The sequence below is a fragment of the Anabrus simplex genome, chromosome 3 (assembly GCF_040414725.1).
Source record: "Anabrus simplex isolate iqAnaSimp1 chromosome 3, ASM4041472v1, whole genome shotgun sequence".
Lineage (NCBI taxonomy): Eukaryota > Metazoa > Arthropoda > Insecta > Orthoptera > Tettigoniidae > Anabrus > Anabrus simplex.
The window spans coordinates 274,488,478-274,508,947 of NC_090267.1; the positions used below are offsets into that span (position 1 = coordinate 274,488,478).

At 37.4% G+C, this 20,470-nt stretch overlaps 1 protein-coding gene across 1 annotated transcript in view; it reads right to left on the reverse strand.

Moving 5' to 3' along the window:
• The window catches only part of LOC136866245 (heme transporter FLVCR2), a 100,973-nt gene that overhangs the window by 33,168 nt on the left and 47,335 nt on the right, over positions 1 to 20,470 (reverse strand). The window contains exons 3-4 of the mRNA XM_067143041.2: positions 11,020 to 11,161; positions 4,576 to 4,775 (exon numbers count right to left, since the gene is read on the reverse strand). Of these exons, the coding sequence (XP_066999142.2) occupies positions 4,576 to 4,775; positions 11,020 to 11,161 (342 nt within the window). The remainder of the gene's footprint in view (positions 1 to 4,575; positions 4,776 to 11,019; positions 11,162 to 20,470) is intronic.

The window sequence follows — 20,470 nt, forward strand, 5'->3', positions numbered from 1 at the left end:
ATCATCACACGCAGGTCACCTATGGGAGTCATACCAAAAGACCTACATCTGGCAAGCCGAACATGTCCTTAGACACTCCCAGCACTAAAAGCCATATGCCATTTCATTTATTGTGGCATCCAAATGATGACCCAAAAATAGAACTTTTGCAATTATAATATTATCAGCTGAGGTGTTTAATGCAAGAACCCTGTAACTCTGGTTAGGGAAATTTTTTATTTCTTTCATCACTGACATTCTCTTTTCCTTAGAATAGGCCTATAAAATTAGAAAATTCTGGTATTATTATAGACCATGTAATTGAACATTATATCATATCATTTAGGGGAATGATTGATTGATTGATCAATTTATTTATTTATTTATTTATTTATTTATTTATTTATTTATTTATTTATTTATTTATCATGTGGCTTCTAGTACCTGGAGTATCTGAGGGCATGTTCAACTCACCTGGTGTAAGTCTATCTGTTTGACGCCCATGGGTGATGTGAACGTCTGGATGTGAGGTGATGATAATGATAATGATGTAAGGACAGGGTGAAATTGTGTGTCAGCACATAGCCTGCTCCTGTTAAACAACACCAAGGAGTCTGTTCAAGGCTTAACTTCTCCTCTGATGGGTGAATCACCTTCAACAGCATCATATACCCTCACTCTATATGATCACTGTGGAGAGTTTTGGAATTGAATCCAGGCTTTTGGTATGCCATCTAGTGATTAGAAATTGTATACCATCACCTCTTCAACCCTACTGTCCGACATCCTGATAGAGATTTTTTTCCCACCAACTGGACTTTTACTGGCTAACCATAGTGTCGGACCATTAAAGACTTGACACCATAATGATCACAGTCATCAGATGGGGTACTTAGGGGTTATTGCTTGCATTTGGTAGGATGTATTACATCAGTGGCTAGCAAGACAAGAGTATTTGTTTACATTACAAGTCTGTTCATCAGCTGTTGTGGAGTAGATTTCTTATAAACATCAAATTAAATTTTCATTCATGAAATGTCAACTGAAGTAGCTTGGAGCCATTTTATTTAATTTCTTTTAAATATTAATGTGGCAAGTTATCTGGGGCCTATCACACAGGGAGTATTAGCATGTTTTACTACCCGCTAAATTTATTAATTTATGATTTACAAGTTGACTCGTGCTTGAGTTTTGCAATCTACACAGTTTTTCTTTATTAAAACACACACTCGGTGGGGCATGGACTCCACAGTACAGTATTGATCCAGAACAGTTCACTTCACCACTAACATGCCGCACTGAACTCTCTGTAACTGTCTCTCGTACTCTCAGTTGTCATGGACTTGCTACCGTCTCATTCACTTGCGATTGATGCACTCGAAACTGACTCCATGCTCCTTATACAGGGCCACAGAACACTCTCATAGTTTCCATTTTCAGATCATACCGAGCACCTTCTTCACTGCTCATCAGTCTCCAGCATCTTGGAGCTTGCTTATCACAAGTCTCTACAGTTCACCGGTGCTATTGTCTTGTTGGCTGCTGGCCCACAGCCAATTTTGCTGTTCTGCTGAATTGTCACATCTTGCAAGCATTGTAGTGTCTACTGACCCCTCACATTTTCGGCCTACATTGTCACATTAAATTAAATTTTCGTTTGAAAAATAGTAGCTGAAGTAGCTTGGAACAATTTTATTTAGTTTCTTTTAAATGGTATATTAAATACAGTGGATGCCATTTATTGTAATCACGGATAATGTTATCAACCATATTATATAATACAAGTAATAACACTTTTATGAGTCCCATACGGACAAATACTGAGACACTGAAAATCTTCTGTTTATTGTAATCATGAATTCGATTTATGTTATCACATTTGTTTTCAAGGATTTTGTTCTCAAGTACCGCGAGTAGAGTGCATACAAAGAAAATGCTCCCGACCTTTGAAACCCCACTTTTACACTGCACCTGTCTTCAAGGACACTTTCACGTTTCACGTTTTGTAGCAGGTGTACGGTAGAAAACCCATCAGTGCAGTTGGTAATCCTCCCGCATACATTTTCTCATTTGTTTTTTCCCTTATGGTAGTTTTGCCAAGGACAACTCGCTCGAGTCTTACTAAAGCTTTCGCACTGCGAAGTTCTTAGCGTTGTAGTGCAGTGATGGCTAGTGTGAAAAGCAAACGTAAAGACTTAACAATTAAAGTGAAACTTTCAATTACAGAACGTTATGACAAATTGCCTAAAATGAGTAAACGCAATGCTGCTGTGGAATTACGAATTGTGGAACCTTTTCTGTGCAATCTATTGAAAAATCGAGACAATATGTTTAATGCAGCAAAAGAAAACAAAAACTTCAACTGTAAGCAAAATCATGGTGGAAAAGACGGTCAAGTTGAATCAGCTCTAAAACTTTGGTTCTCAAATGTTCATGAGAAACGTGCTCCTGTTGACAGTCCTCTGATGCAGAAAAAGGCCGAAGAACTATCAAAAAATTTGAAAAAAAAATTTCATGGCAACGGAAGGATGTTTTCGCCATTGGAAGAAATGAGAAAATAAAGTGTACAAACGAACGCATGGTGAGCAGAACAACGCTGATTCTGTCGCTCTGCTGAGACATGGATGGAAGAGGAGTGGCCTAAAATTTCTTCTGAATTCTCTTCCAAGTGTGTTTACAATGCTGATGAGACTGCAGTGTATTATCGTGCCTTGCCTGAACACACTTACTTGTTCAGAAATGAAATTGCTAAAGGCTGTAAAACCTCCAAGGAACGAGCAGCAGTTTTATGTTGTGCGAGTATGTCTGGTGAAAAGAAAAGACTGTTAGTGATTTGGAAAAGTAAGAACCCATGTTGCTTTAAAGGCATCAATAAGTTTCCCGTGGACTATCATTCCAACTCTAATGCATGGATGACTGCCCTGATTTTCAAAGAATGGCTACTGAAGTGGGATAATACGCTGGACCATAAAATAGTTTTGCTGGTTGACAACTGTGCAGCACACATTGTGAATTGTGAGCTCAAGAACACCAATGTGGGTTTCTTACCGGCGAATACGACCATGCAATCAAGGAATCATTCGCACCATGAAAGCATATTATCACCAAGAAAGGTGCATAATAATCTTAGAAAACATTGAAGACTCACATAAGACTAGTGTCAATGCCCTTGCCAAAACAACCAGCCTTCTCGATGCCCTGCATCTTCTAGCCATGTCATGGGATAATGTCTCAACACATACAGTAAGAAAATGTTTCCTGCAGAGAGTTACCAGAAGTAGAGGAGAATGTTGAACTATGTCCAACAGGCTTAACAGAAGATGAATTTCAGGAATAGATGAGCATTGATGAGATCATCATTACTGATGCGAAACAGACAGAAGTTGACATATGTGAGACAGTTACTTCTGCAACGTTAGATATGAGAGGTGAAGAATATGGAGCAGAAAATAGCGATGCTGATCATGACGATGTTGCCGAAACTTCCTGAACAGCAGTGAATGCTGAAATGTGACAGGCGCTAGGTTTCTTGCGGCGAGGTGTTCAGCCGTAGGTCAGTGGACTTCGAAAAACATTATGAATATGAAAGATTATTTAATGGACTTTTGAGAGACAACCAGAAGAAAACAACAATTACAAACTATTTTAAATAGCTGAAAACAGTTAACTGTATTGTAGTGTTGTGTACTGGTATCTGTTTCATTGTAGTGCATGTAGGTTATGAATAAATACAGTAGGCTACCTATGAATTTTTATTTTTCAACTACTGTTATCTATCGGTTAATGCGTCCCAGAGTGATCACAATAAGCAGCGCCCACTGTATATGTTTGTAGAATATTAGCTGAACTAGCTTGGAATCATTTTTTAATTACTTTTATATATTAAATTAAATTGCATCTGTAAAATATTAATTGAATTAATTAGTGTGAACCATTTTATGTTATTTCTTTTAAACATGAAATTAAACATAAGAACATGACATTTCAATTTGTTTTAATTCATTTATATGTCCAATATACCTAAACTGAAAAAAAAAAAAATATTCGGAATGATTATTTGAAATCCATAGATGTCTATATAAGTGCCTCATAATTCTCCTGTCCTAATTCATTAGAGTCTTTTAGAAATGAAATGAAATGGTGTATGGCTTTTAGTGCTGGGAGTGTCCGAGGACAAGTTCGGCTCTCCAGGTGCAGGTCTTTTGATTTGACACCCGTAGGTGACCTGCGTGTTGTGATGAGGATGAAGACAACACATACACCCAGCCCCAGTGCCAGCAAAATTAACCAATGATGGTTCAAATTCCCGACCCTGCCGGGAATCGAACCTAGGACCCCTGTGACCAAAGGCCAGCATGCTACCCATTTAGCCATGGAGCCAGACTCTTTTAGAAATTAAAAAGGCAAACAACAATATTACTTTGTGTTATTATCTTCTCTGTTATTTTGTTTATGTTTTGTACTAATTTGAGAGTTATACTAATCCTCTTTATAAGATATTTTTGTATCTGAAAACTTCAATTATCAGCATCTCCATTTCATGTTTAGGGGTTTCTTGCAGAGAACTCTTGAATTGTAGTACAGCAACTAACTTACCTCAAAGTAGATGAGAATAAGCTGGTTTAGCAGTGTGGAGAAAGCATTGAAAACTGATAAATTTAGACTGTATGTTATTATGAGAAGAATGAAACTTGTATTTCGGAAGAGTCTTCTTAGTGGACCAATAAAATCCTGAGGACGATCTATCTTCTTGGCAACTTCTATGCTTGGTGGCAGCGGAGGCTTGTCCTGGAACACTGAATATGGAAACTTAGCCAGTATGTGTTCTGTTCAATTGCACTTTGATGGATGAGAATGAATTTTTAATATTCATATCAAAATAAATATTTATAGTAATCCTCTCTATAAGATATTTTTGTATCTGAAAACTTCAACTATCAGTATCTCCATTTCATGTTTTAGGGATTTATTGTAGAAAACTCCTCAATTTTAGTACTGCAACAAACTTACCTCAAAGTAGATAATAATAAGCTGGTCTAGCAGCATGGAGAAGGCATTGAAAACTGATACATTTAGACTGTAGGTAAGTACAGTATGATGTAAGATGCAGTGTTTTTTGACAGTTATTTTTTACTTGTTTATTACTTATGTATGTGGGTTTTTTTATTTGATGATACTGTTTTTGATTTTTGATAGTATGTATGTATTGTGAAGATTCTTGAGTGATGGAGTATAACATTTATGTGTTTCGTAGAGCATCAATGTTTGTTTACATTTGCTTGTACAAAGTATAGATATTACCATATCCAAAACTAACGCTTCATATATTAGTGTTTTTATAGTACCAATTTTACTTCTAAGATTAACTAGAATTTTAGGGATCTTTCTATCATTTCGTAAAACCTAGACATGTTTACATCTGCATTCCAACTATATGTTATCTTACTTCACCTAAACTCTCCTCTCTTCTGCTATGATTGAGGATTATGAATATGTAAAGATATTGTTATGCAACAAATGAAAGGATACAAAAGGTCCGAGGGCTTTTGCTCTGTTTTACTTTTTCTTACTGAATAAGATTTCACTGTCAAATTTAAATAAATAATAACTTATATTAGGTCCAGCAACATGGCTGATGAATTATCACAGAGAAAACAGATGTCACCGAGCAATTGGCCGTGTGGTTAGGGTCGCGCAGCTGCGAGCTTGCATTCAGGAGATAGTGGGTTCGAACCCCGCTGTTGGCAACCCTGAAGATGGTTTTCCTTGGTATCCCATTTTCACACCAGGCAAATTCTGGGGCTGTACCTTAATTAAGGCCACAGCCACTTCCTTCTCATACCTAGCCCTTTCATATCCCATCTTCATCATAATACCTATCTGTGTCAGTGCGACGTAAAGCAAAAGAAAAAACATATTAACCATGATAAATATCTACAGCTTGTTTCACTGCAACTTACTTTTACTATACTCATAGAAGTCAGGCTCATCATCTTTCCCTAAAATTTCTAAAATATAATTTTCCTTCAAGCTTTCTTTACACTTCAGTAAACCCATCTCAGAAGACAGCGGTGAAATAAAAACACAAGACACAACATAATTATCGAAAAAATATGGGAAGGCAATTTATGAATAGTCCATCATCTGAACAGAGAGAAAGAACAAAATTACAGCATCAGATTGAATTCAGAAGTGGAGAAGAGTGCATTGCTTGAAATCCAAATTAACTTTTGCCTGGGACAGCAGGAGAAATGTTGACATCCGAGTTAAGTCAGGCATGGGATGGAAAAGGTTAATAGAAGTTGACAAGTTTCATGTAATGCCTTACGTCCAATAATATGGCCATTTATTTATCAGTGGTTGCACATCACTTCATTGTTTTTTCCACAATTATGTGACAAAAAACAAGGTTTTATGTAGAAATTATGAGAAAGAACATATTATTTGAGTTGTGGATTAGAAGAAACTGTATGTGACATATTATTTCTCTCTGAGTTAATTCTTTGTTATGAAGTGAAGTGTTAAAGGGGAAGGTGCCGAGTATTGGGTGGCAAGAAATAACCTGACACCCTCAGGGAGACAATGATTTTGGGCAAATGAGCTCCGTGAATTGGGGGCTGGGCCCTCAGTGGAGGAAATACCACTGGAACCCACTGGAAACTTGATGTAAGACAGCAATGCCCTCAGTATTGATTTGATGCATAGAGTGTGGAAGAGAGAAGGACCTCAACATACTATCAGGAACACTATCATGATTTCTGCTTGAAATCTGATTATTCATGCAATCCAGCTGACAACTGGTGTTTCTATAGTTCCAGCGTACAAAGTATGAAATGTGCTAAGGGGCATATGCAGGCTGCGTATGCAAAATTTGCAACTGGAAGAATAAAACAAAGAGTGGCTACTTTGAATTTAAGAGGACTTTTAGCACCAGGAAAACTTCTCGTGGCAATACAAGAGCTGAAAAGGATAACATAGGAGTGGCTGGGTTAAGTGAAACTCACCTGAAGAACAATGGACATTTTAGGAATGGTAATAAATGGGTTATTTTTATGGAAATGATTAAAATAGCAGTAACAGAGTTGCAGTTATGATCAGCATGACAAACTGAATGTCCTAGTGAAAGGATACAAAACTGTAGTGATTACATTATAACACTAAGCTTCAAATGCAAGTCACTTCCAATCAATATAATTCAGGCTTATGCTCCAACAGCAGATGCTTCTGAAGAAATCATCGACCTAATCTATCAAGATATTGATGCTACTGCTTCAGCTTTTCCAAAAAGAGAAACAACTGTTGTTATGGGCAACTTTAATACCAAAATTGGTTCATCACAATATGATGAACATGTCAAAACATCAGTAGCAAGATACGGGATTGGAGAAAGAAATGAACGGGGAGACAGGCTTCTGGAGTTTGTTTTTCATGACACATAAGGCACTTGATATAGATGTTGATTCCCAAAGGGAATCTGAAATATTTGTTCCGAATGAGTAAATTTACTGGAAAATTTATAATGTCCAATGATAGACCATTTGTATTGGTATTACTAAGGCACTTTGCATGATGGTCAATATAAAAATCAGATTGACTGCATCCTAATCAGTTCAGGACGGAGGTCTTCAGTAATGGACACCATAATCTGTCCAGGTGCAGCTTCTTAGAACAGAAATAAGAATTAAACCTGAAGCACCAGTGAAGGATCACACAAGTAGTTAATATGTCATCATTCAAGGAATCATTGATGCAAAGAGCCTCCATATTACAGGATCCAGGAACAAAAGTAGGACTATGGAATGTGACTAAAAACTGGATAGAGTCCTTTCTGAGTGAATCTCGAGTACCAAGTGCTAGACGGCAACAATGGGTATCAGACTTGACCCTTCAGCTTATAGAGAAGAGGAGATGCCTTAAAAAATCTGTCAGTAACACTCAAGAGAAAATAAAACAAATGTCTGATCTTGATTGAAAGATCCAGTCTTCTCGTAGAAGATATGAGAATGATTTCCTTAGTAACATTTTTCTGAGATTGCAAACCATGCAGACATGGCCTTAATTGAGCTTGGTGATCAGTAGATCCTGCCAGCACGTATTCTGAGAAGAGGTACAAGTAAAATTTCCCACACAGCACCCTTTCACCTGCCACCCACAGTGGGAGTTCATTGACTGGTGGCTGAAAGCGCTCAGGGGTTCTCTTATGATACTCAGACATCTTATATTTGCCATACTGAGACATAATTTACTTTAAATGTTTTATTTTTGAATGAAATTGTTTTTTTGTATTCTTTGTCTTAGGCAGCCTCGGAGTGGGGGAAGATTTTGAAAATGAAATATTTCTCCCGGTATTCCTCAGGTGTAATGATGTCAGAGCACTTACGAAGAGACTTTTCTACAACACCAAAAACCCTGTCTGGGGGTGAAAAGGGATTTCCTCTCACAGGACAGATGACAACAATCATGGAAATGTTAGCGGGTGTTTTGTTTTGAAGCCAATAAACTAGAACATGAAAACATACGTGGACATAATACGTTTTGAACACATAATACGATTTGATCCAAATCATGTTTTTCAGCACTAAATTTCTATGGTAAAGAATATGAAACAACCTGATCTAACTCAACAGCATTAAAGAGCATATCATAATTGGCAGGAAACTGCATCAAAGCATATTCTAGCGTTGCGTGCATGTAATACGTTTTGAAATGATGCTCCTCAAATGGAACCATCTCTGGAAAATTTTTGATGATATGGCTTTGCCACTCCATCTGATTGGTCTCCTCAAGTCTCTGCATAAGGAAAGTAAAGTCACTGTGAAGATTCAAAACAAACAGTTCGACCAGTTTCAAACGGAGGCTGGAGTCCGTCAGGTATATATCCGGTCAGCACTACTTTTCAATCTCTATGGTGAATATGCAACGAGAACTGCACTGAATGACTGGAACTAGGGGATGCAAAATCAACAGCTTGAGATTTCTGATGACACCACCTTGATAGCTTGAAGAGGAGTTGACCTGTGCTCAAATAAAGAGCTTTGAAATGTAGAGCTGAGGAGAAATGTTGAGGATTCCTTGGGCATCCTATCACACAAACGTGTTGATTCTGAACCAAGTTCAGATAAATGTTTGTCTATCATACAAGGCCTCTCTCAACATATCAAACGCTACTTTGGACATATAATGCACCAAGAAGATAGCATTCAAACGTTGACTGTAGAGGGCCAAGTCCAAAGAATCAGACTATAGGACAAGTACCAACATGATGGTTTGATATAGCATATTATAGAGTTCTCTCTGAGTAACCAAACAAAGCTTTGGAGGGAGAGGAATGGTGTATGGTTCATCAACTAGATGGCTGAATTATGGTAGTCATGATGCTTCAGCCATAAGGCAAAACTAATAAGAAGGGAAGAATATAATATAGACTATCTTAATCTCTCCACTGAAGTGATAAAGGTCTAACAGAAAGGATTTAAGTAGATATATTTGGCAAATAGTGGTTTATAAATGTTAGAAAGACATTAACAGAGTTGTAGGTTATTTTGCAGTCAAGTTTTGGAAGTAACATTTATTTAATGGTCTCCTAAATCCTACCTTTCGTTCAGACAAGAAAGTTGTACTAATTTATAATTTTCAGACCTAATTTTGACCAGAAAATTTATCCATGATATTGCTGTAGAATTCCACGTTACACCATCAAAAATGTTCAATGCACATAGTATGGGACTTGCTTCACTTCATAAACCTGGGCATTAATATTTCCTTCGTATCTTTGGCAATTTGTTTTCATGTTTTAATTTAGCTGACTCTTCTGTCAATTACAAATACTGTATACCCTTCTGACTGCTAAATGGTATAGCATTATTCATCACTCCAAATAATGCATCTCCAGTTGCCCACGGACCAGTGGTAGCTCTCTTCACACCCGAACATGGTGGATGGGTGCCTGAGCGTTGAACTCCAGTTCCTCTGTCCCCGTCAGTCTCAATTAGTGGCACTGTGGAATTCATGGATGATGGTATGACACAATATCTTGTGATATTTCCCATACCACCTTCTTCAATGCTCGACAGTCCCTGTCAGTCAACACACGTGGCCTTCTCCGGCTGTGATTGTGGCTTCCCATTTTCACTTCACTGTCAATACCGAGTGAGTTGGCCATGCGGTTAAGAGCTCGCAGCTGTGAGCTTGCGTTCAGGAGAGAGTGGGTTCGAACCCTACTGTCGGCAGCCCTGAAGATAGTTTTCCATGGTTTCTAATTTTCACACCAGGTAAATGCTGGGGCTGTTCCTTAATTAAGGGCATGGCTGTTTCCTTCCCACTCCTTGCCCTTTCCTGTCCCATGGTCGCAATAAGACCTATGTGTGTCGGTGCAACATAAAGCCAATTATAAAAACTTCAGTGTTACATCTCTGACAGTAGACTTAGGCAATTCGAAAAGGATGGAAATGGCCCTAAGGAATTGCTTACAGATGTGACAATGAATAACCATGTTCTACAGGTATCTCATCGCAATGAACAACATCAAGCCCTCGGCTGCCCTTTATAACAGCAGTGGCAATTGATTGTAGTGACATCTAATTTATTTGTACAGAGGGGTGTCAGGTTACTTTTGATCAGATAGTGTATAGACTGAGAACCATGTGAGATTTCATATCGATGTTCTTGATTATTAACAAAAGCCAGGCAACTCTTCATAGTTGGACTTGTTAGATAGTTTATGTCTTAGAAACAGTGTTGTATTTAAAATAATATTTTCATCAAGGTTTTCATTGTTTGGGATTTTATTTTATTTTATTTTATTTTATTTTATTTAGTTTCTGCCTTATGATAGAAACACACTACAATACTAGAACTTGTACTTGATATCATAAAAAGCTGTCTTTTGTGAAACAACAAGATTTAACCATTTAATATTTGTTTATTTCCATTATACAAATCCAAAAGACCACCTTAATTTCTTGATTGCTTAAAATTACAACTTGGAGAAAAATTAGTTTTCTCATGTAGATGTGTAAGAATAGGGTGGTTATTACTTACAAGTGATGACAAGTATGAAGACAGCGGTATTGAAGCCCGCCACCACATAGGACATACGAGCTAGGTCCGAGCCCACGTCCGCCATATCTGGATGATTCCTGACGGCTATCGGTATCAGCAGGAAGCTGAGAGCCAGGCCAGCCTGTAAGAACATCCAAATTTTGAACTGACCTTCTATATTGGTACAATTTTTTGCTTACTTGATCATTTTATCTGTATTTAATCAGTGAAATCACAATGTTAAATGGCTAGATCCCCTCTCTGTTGTTCATACTTCACTACTTATCTTTGCAATTTTCACCAACAAAGAAGGTGTGCAAGTTCCACTCCCAGAAATACAACAAACTCTAATGTTGCAAACAAATTACAATAAAGATGAGCTTCACACCAGAAAATAATGACATTAGTCACATAAGCTTATGAATGAAGCTAGTTTTCCATCGCTTTCCTCGCTGAGCAAAGTGCTGCTACTGCATATCAGTCATCCAAGCTCAATAAAATATATACATTAATTGGCATACCGTATCGAATAGATAATATTACTTATGTCGCTCTTGAAACTGAGACACATTGAAGAAAGTAACAAACTTATTGTAGCTCATACCCAAAGGCACAGAGCACTGAAAACACTCGATCTCATTAGAGATGGACTTGAAGTACATGTGCAAAATTTGTTCAGTTTTAAGTTTTGATGCTTCCAGTAAAAGTTGGCCAATGTCTTGGTTTAGGAAAGTCAAAGTATCCACTATAACATTACTACAGATAATTAAAATCAAGAAGGTTGTTCCTTGTTGGATGTGCGATACCATATTTCTTGCATCTAAGAAGAGAAACAAACTCTTTAATATTCAAGTGAACACACCTGACATTCAACTGAGTGCCAATATTATTATTATTATTATTATTATTATTATTATTATTATTATTATTATTATTATTATTATTATTATTATTATTATTATTATTATTATTATTATTAGCCTGCCTGGAGGCCAAGATCATTAAGGCATTAAGTCTATATGGTCTGAAACTGTGGTTAAGTCCCGTTGATAAAAAAAAAAATTCACTACTGGGTATCAGAATGTTGGCTGGCAGGGTAAGAGAGGTGGTGATATTCAATTTCTAATCACTGGATTGTATTCCAAAAGCCTGGACTCATTTCAAAAACCTCCCCATACTGGTCATATGGAGTGAGGGCAATATGATGCTGCTAGTGATTCGTAGCTCGACAAGACTACAACAGGTGGACCTCTAGGATTGTTCACTGGAGACCATGGGGACACAAGAGAGGCATTGGAAGACCCCTGAAGAGATGGCTCGACGACATAAAGCTGTTGGCTGGAACACGCTGGTTCCAAGTGGCTCAAGACCGAAGACGATGGAAGCACATGGAAGAGGCCTATATCCAGCAGTGGATTGAAATAGGCTAGAAAAGAAGAAGAAGAAGAAGAAGAAAGAAGAGAGTGATTTGTCCATCAGATGGGGACATTAAGACTTGAGCAGACCCCTTGGTGTTATTCAACAGGAATAGGCTATGTGCTGGCACTGGATTTCAACCTCTCCCTTCCTGTTATCATATATCACATCATTCATTTCATCTCACCAACTCCTCTGATGAGACTGACGCCAGGAAGGATATCCGGCAGTAAAAACTGACTATGAAGATTCCTCTCACTTCATATCTGACCTCATAGAGAAACAGGTCAACGACTGGAGAGAGAGAGAGAGAGAGAGAGAGACACACGCACGCACACACATTATTATATGCTAATAAAGTGGCTGCCTGGCCGAGGTGGTAAAGGCGTGCTCGGTTCGCCCGGAAGGACGTGGGTTCGAATTCCCATCAGGAAGTCATAAAATGTAAGAAACGAGATTTCCACTTCTGGAGGTGCATATGGCCCTGAGGTTCACTCAGCCTACACAAAAATGAGTACCAGGTTAATTCCTAGGGGCAAAGGTGGTCAGGCATAGAGCTAATCACTCCACTCCATCACGTGCTGAGGTTACGAATAGTGGAAGCCTTTACCTTCCACCCCTCCAAGAACCTTCATGGCCCGTACGGAGATGATTTTGCTTTTTGCTTTGCTTTTTTATATGCAAATAAGCCCATTGGGACTACACAAAGTACTTAGATGCATGCACTTGTCTTCCTTTGTGCCCGTATGTCTTTCTATTTTTTACTGTGGGCTTCCTTTCTGTCTTCAGACCAGGTTGCTCCTTGATCTTTCCTTTTGGTCAACTTGCCATTCGTGAATTTTGGATCTGAAGATTACCTGGTTTTGGACATCAGCTGGTGTAATTCCTGCCTGTTTCAGATTGGTTTTGATTTTGCCAATCCATTTCATTGTGTCTGTTTTGGCTTTACTCCTGCTTTCATAGAATTCGACTATTTGTTTTGTAAGTCTGCCCAGATGCATTCTTTTAATATGTCCTTAGAATCTTAACCTGTGTTTTCTAGTATCAATGTGAATATTCATGTACTGCTTGATTTACTGTCTGCCTCTGTGTCGGTATTGTCCATCAGTGAATTTTGGGCCTAGAAATTTTCTCATGATTTTGCTTTCCTATTTATGCGTTTTCAATGTCTGCTTTTCTGTTCAAAATTAGTGTGTTTCTGACCCATAAAGACATTCTGGTTTAATGACTGTATTGTAATGTCTTACGTTTGTGTGCTTGGAGATACATTTTTTTGTTGTAGATATTTTGGGTTAGTTGGTATGCAGTTTCTATCTTTTGGCATCTAATTTCATTGGCTTTTGTTTTGAGTCCACTTTCCTGAGTTGTTTAACCAAGATAATTAAATTTTAATACTCATTTAATTTTGCCATATACCGAGCAAGGGCTGTGTGGTTACGGGCGTACAGCTGCGACCTTGAATTTGGGAGATAGTGGGTTCAAACCCTGCTTTTGGCAGCCTTGAAGATAGTTTTCTGTGGTTTCCCATTTTCACACCAAGCAAATGCTGGGGCTGTACCTTAATTAAGGCCATGTCCACTTCCTTCCTACTTCTAGTCCTTTCCTCCCCCGTCGTCATCATAAAATCTGTGTTGCTGTGGCATAAAACAGATTGTACAAAAAAATATGTAGCCACATTTTGTCTCCATGAATTTTGGTGCGTGTTTGTCTTTTCAAAAGATATCTGAAAGCGACATTTTACTCAATTTCCTTCAGGAGTTCAATCTGTTTTTGGGCAGATGAAATGTCTCGGGTTAAGATTGCTAGGTTGTCTGCAAATACTAGGCATTCTATCGCTAATTTTCCTCTGCCTAATGTGATTGTTTGGTGAATTTTGAGGACTAACTTCTGTTTGCGCCATTCTTGTATCACTTTTTCAAGGACGCAGTTGAAGAGGAAAGGTGAGAGTTCATCTCCTTGTCTTACTCCCATTTTGTCCAACTCCATAGCATAACGGTTAGCACTATTAGCTGCCATCTTCGGGGGCCCGAGTTCGATTCCCAGAACTGCCAGAAATTGAAGAATGGTAGGAGGGCTGCTATGTGGTTAAAATGGTACATGCAGCTCACCTCCATTGGAGGTGTGCCTGAAGGGAAGGACAAGGATGAGGACATGAGTTTACTCTTTTTACTCCTGTTTTCATTTCAAAGGGATATGAGATTTCACCCATGAATTTAACCTTGGACTTCATGCCTGTCAGTGTCTGTTTTATGACTGCAAGTATTTTTATGTCTAAACCTTGTTCTTTCAATATTTGTAAGAGTGATTCGCGATCAACTGAATCATAGGCTTTTTTTTTATCAACAAATGTGCAGACTAAATTTTTTCTACGAATTCTCTGATGTCTTAGGATTAGCTTTAGGTTCAAGATTTGCTCTGGACACGATCAGCCTTTTCTGAATCCTTCCATTATTTTTATTATTATTATTATTATTATTATTATTATTATTATTATTATTATTATTATTATTATTATTATTATTATTATTATTATTACTATTATTATTATTATTATTATTATTATTATTATTATTATTATTATTATTATTATTATTATTATTATTATTATTATTATTATTATTATTATTATTATTATTATTATTATTATTATTATTATTATTATTATTATTCAAACACAAAACGGAGATAGTTCTTCTGATGAGGAAAAGGATCGAAACTCTTGTACCAATGACTGTTGGAGAGTTAGTGATTGAAACATCTGCGAGCACAAAATATCTAGGAGTGACACTTGACTCCAAGCTCACATTCTGGAATCATATTCAGAGAGCGACAGACAAGGCAGTAAAATACACGACTGCACTTAGCAGACTAATGGGAAATATTAAAGGTCTGAAATCCAGTAAACGACGTCTTCTCATGTCGATGGTTCAGTCAGTGCTCCTATATGGCTCTGAAATCTGGACTGAATCCTTGAGATTTGCTTGGTATCGGAGAAGGATAGCTGCCGTACAACGGAGAGCGGGTTTATGTATTGCATGTGCATACCGCACGGTTTCCGAACCTGCAATCCTCACGGTGGCAGCAATAGCCCCAATAGACCTACTTGCATTGGAGCGACATGAAATCTGGCGTACCCAAGGAGAGCTAGGAAAGAAATGTGCAAAGAAGCGTGCCTTCAGTCAACGGATGAGGCGATGGCAACTCAGATGGGAAAGTGACCCTCGAGGCAAATGGACCAAGCGACTGATACCATGCTTGGATATCTGGGTTTAAAAGGCTCATGGTGAAGTAAATTACCACCTCACGCAGCTTCTAACAGGACATGGATATTTCCGGAAATTCCTGCATAAAGTGGGCAGAGCGAGTGACGCAGCATGCATATACTGTGATAACATTGATGACGTATTTCACACCTCTTTTGTATGCGGCCATTGGACGATTCAGAGAAGATGTGTGGAAACTGAACTAGGAGAATTGACATATTATTTCGGTGATGCTGCAAAACCAGGAATCCTGGGATTGCGTGGCAGTGTACGTGGAGAACGTCCTTCGTCAGAAGAAGAAGGATTTGGAAGCATACAAACATTTGTAAAGGAGAAATGAAGAAAGAAGACGTCTGAAAGACAAAGCACGATATCACCCTGAAGTAATGCGAGAGCGGTTCTGGAATGATGACACACATCGTGGGAAAAGGGTGTGTGGTTTTTAGTGGGTAAGAATCCCACACACTTGTGGAGTGCGGACCCTTCACAAGTGTCTTTTGAAGATTTTCCACAATCCCTCATAAAACAAATATTATTATTATTATTATTATTATTATTATTATTATTATTATTATTATTATTATTATTATTATTATTATTATTATTATTATTATTATTATTATTATTATTATTATTATTATTATTATTATTATTATTATTATTATTATTATTATTATTATTATTATTATTATTTCCTGTCAATTCTAGCAGTTTGTTTCTTCACTTGTGTCAGATAAGTCATTTTTTTGTTATTTTTTTTTTTACAATTTGCTTTACGTTGCACTGACACAGATAAGTCTTTAGCGATGATGGGATAGGAAATGACTAGGAATCGGAAGGAAGTGACCGTGGCCTTATTTAAGGTATAGGCTTAGTATTTGCCTAGTGTGAAAACGGTAAACCACGGAAAACCATCCTCAGGGCTGCCCACAGTGGGATTCGAACCCACTATCTCCCAAATGCAAATTGACAGCTACGTAAACCAAACCATCAGCCACCCTTTCGATTTTAAAAAAATAATTAAATACATGTTTTATTCACACACCTGAGTTTGACTTTTCGTTCTTTGCAACATCTTTTAAAGACTTGAGCAATGAATCCAGTCCTGTCTTATGACTTGTCACGAGCTCTACTAGTCTATTTCATAGTTTCGACCTTACATTACGAGGTTGAAACTAGACCCTATGATGTTTCCATGATAATATAGTTTACATCTTTTTAACACATGTGTATTGATTAGGTGGACTCTTTCCTACCTTATTATATGTTCATATTATTCTTGTGATTAATGATTGTTTAATAATAAATCAAATTATTAATAATACATTCTGTACCTGAAACTATACACAACAAAACAGAATTCTTTGCCTTGATACCTATATAACATAGGAACAACAGCAAATAAATTACGTACATACATCTTCCTATACAGGGTGGTCTGTAACAATATGAACTGGGCTTTAGTAACACCACCTTGTAAAGCCCATATGAATTCACGCGTGCAGCGATTTGATTGGCTAAATTCAGTAGCTGATGAAATGACAATGGCACAAGATATCAAATGAATTTTTTCAAATTATTTACCAGTATGACCAACCCTCTAATGCTCATATACACAGTTCACATTATTTCTGACCATCCTGTAGACTGTTATACTTTTCTGCGTTCATTCTGCAAGCCACTGTGATAAGTGTCCCCACGACCCTCAATTTGTAACTAGCTCTATGGCCTCGTTTAATTCCATATCTCTTATATTTAAATCATTAAAAACCAAGTTCAACCATTGTTGCCTTGGTCTCCCTCTACTTCTCTTATCCTCCATAGCTGAGTCCATTATCCTCCTCCATGCGCCTCACATGGCCTTACCCCTAAAGCCGGTTTATACACACAGTTTCATCCATTGAGTTAATTCCTTAGTCTTTATCTCTGTATTCTGAATACCCTCCTGTCATTGATTCCCCCTGTTTGTATCAGCAATCATTCTCACTACTTTCATGTCTGTTACTTCTAATTTATGAATGAACCATCCTGAGTCCATCTAACTTTCACTTCTGTACTGCAAAGTCGATCCAAACACAGACTGGTGTAAAGACAGTTTTGTCCAAGAGCTGACTCCTTTCTTACAGAATATTGTGGACCCCAAATGCAAGTATACTGCATACACTTTGCTGGACGTCGAATTAATTTTACTTAACGGTAGCGTACCACTGTTTTGGGAGAATACACATGCTAAACACTTGAAAAGATCTACCTGTTCTAGTAAGGTATTTCTGATCTGACATTTGAACCTTTTACATTTCTTCCCTACTGACAACACTTTATTATAGTACTACTGTATTAAAATGCTGACAAACATTACAAAATATAAAAATGAACAGAAGAGTGAAGAAGGTTGCAAAGTATGAGAATGGAAGAATATTGGACAAGGAGAAAGACCTGAAGAAACAAAGCTGATACAAATTAACGTGGTCCTCAGAGGGCCAAAATGAAAAGAAGTAGAAGAAGAAAAATTGCCATAAATTGCTTGTTGTTTCAGTAATACAAAATGGTATGGAATGACGTTAGTAGACGAATAAGCTTGAGTAGAGGTTTCCAAAATATGAAAGGTCATAGTATGTGACACTGTTCAGGAAACTATACCTTAAGTTGCACGACAAAATTTTACACTACAAAGGAGAAAGGCGGGAAGAGCGAGAAATATCTATTTTTAGATTTGAGTGCCATCTGTTAGCCTGATCCTTGAACTATGTGATGAAAAAGGAGTGACAGTGATGCGACCATTCGAAAAAGTCTTCAAAATAATCTTGAAAACAAGCTGTGCAGTCTAACAAAACCATACCTTAAGTCGCAATGGGAAAGTAGCAGGACGTATTGTGTTCGCAAAAGAACATTCAAGAAATAATAGCAACAATTCAGTTTTGTTATTACAGGATACAAGATAGATTAGTAATTGAAATCGTTAATCATTAATTGGATATTGACTATGTGTAGTTTCAGAACGATCTGTAAAAATATCCACATAATAATAATAATAATAATAATAATAATAATAATAATAATAATAATAATAATAATAATAATAATAATATTATATTATATTATATTATATTATATTATATTATATTATATTATATTATATTACATTACATTACATTACATTACATTATTATTATTATTATTATTATTATTATTATTATTATTATTATTATTATTATTATTATTATTATTATTATTATTATTATTATTATTATTATTATTATTATTATTATTATTATTATTATTATTATTATTATTATTCAAGCAAACATGCACAGGAGTCAAACAGCTATCGATCTTATGACACAGCTGATTTACGAGATGGAAGTAGACATCGTTATTATTAGCGAAACATATCAAGAGAGGGACCATCCAGGGTGGTTTGTGGATAACCTCGGAACAGCTGCAATTTGGATACCAGATCTAGGAAAAGTCCCAGTAACACAGCATGGATATGATGACGGTTTTGTTTGGGTACAGACTGGGGGAATCACTATTGTAAGCTGTTATTTTATGAAAAATGAATCTGTTTCCAACTTTCAGATGAAACTTAATGGTCTTGAGGATGTAATACGCAGAATGAAAAAGAAACTAGTGGTCGCTGGTGACGTAAATGCTCAAGCGTTGGAATGGAGCATGCCACAAACAGACTCCAGAGGACGTCGTATAATGGAGATGGCAGCCAGAACAGGTTTGGTGGTCAACAACATTGGAAATGTGCAAACATTTCGACGGCCAGGATGTCAGGGAACAATACTGGATGTAACCTTCTCATCAGAGGATATTACGCCTAAGATTTCTGAAAGGCAAGTGATTGAGAACTACATGGGGAGTGATCATCAATATATCATCTTTCGACTGCTTCAAGAATCTCCTCAAGAAAGAAACATCTTGCACAGGCCAGCACGGTGGAACGTAGCCGGTATCAACAAGGAAAAGTTCATTGATGTAATACGGAATGGAATGGAGAACATACCTGAAAAATGTTTTGCTCGTAGAGGGAAAGAAGCAGCTGGTGTATGTGTTGAACTCACTATGCAGCTAATCCATCAAGCATGCAACGCCTAAATGTGCTGAAGGAGACCACGAAATAGCAAGCGCCCAGCATACTGGTGGACCGAAGAGATTGCTCAACTGAGAAAGAATTGTCTGCGACTTCGACGCAGGGCTCAGAGGATGAGAGGCAGTCAAGAGAATACCTCAGTCACAGCGGAGTACAAGTCAGTGAAGAAGGAACTCCGTAATGCAATCAGAAAAAGTAAACCCGATAAATGGTGGGCACTGGCTAAAGAAGTAAAAGATGATCCATGGGGACAAGGTTATAAGATTGTAATGAAGAAACTTGGGACATTTTCAACCCTGAGTGCAGATCCACAAACAATTAAACAAATTGTGGATACACTATTCCCAGACCATCCAGAGAGGATTGACTGTGACGATGAAAAAGAACTGGATGATATACCCCTCTTCACTGTAGAAGAGCTGAATAGAGCTATTAGCTCTCTTAGAAACAAGAAAACTCCAGGACCAGATGGTATACCTACAGAAGTGTTAAAGATAATATCAGAATTATGTCCAGAACTGTTGCTGAATATGTACAATCATTGCCTACAAACGGGTGTTTTTAGTCCCCAATGGAAAATGGCTCGTTTGGTTCTGATCAGCAAAGGAAAACTTGGTGGTTATAGACCTTTATGTATGCTGGACACAGCTGGAAAAGGCCTGGAGAAACTTCT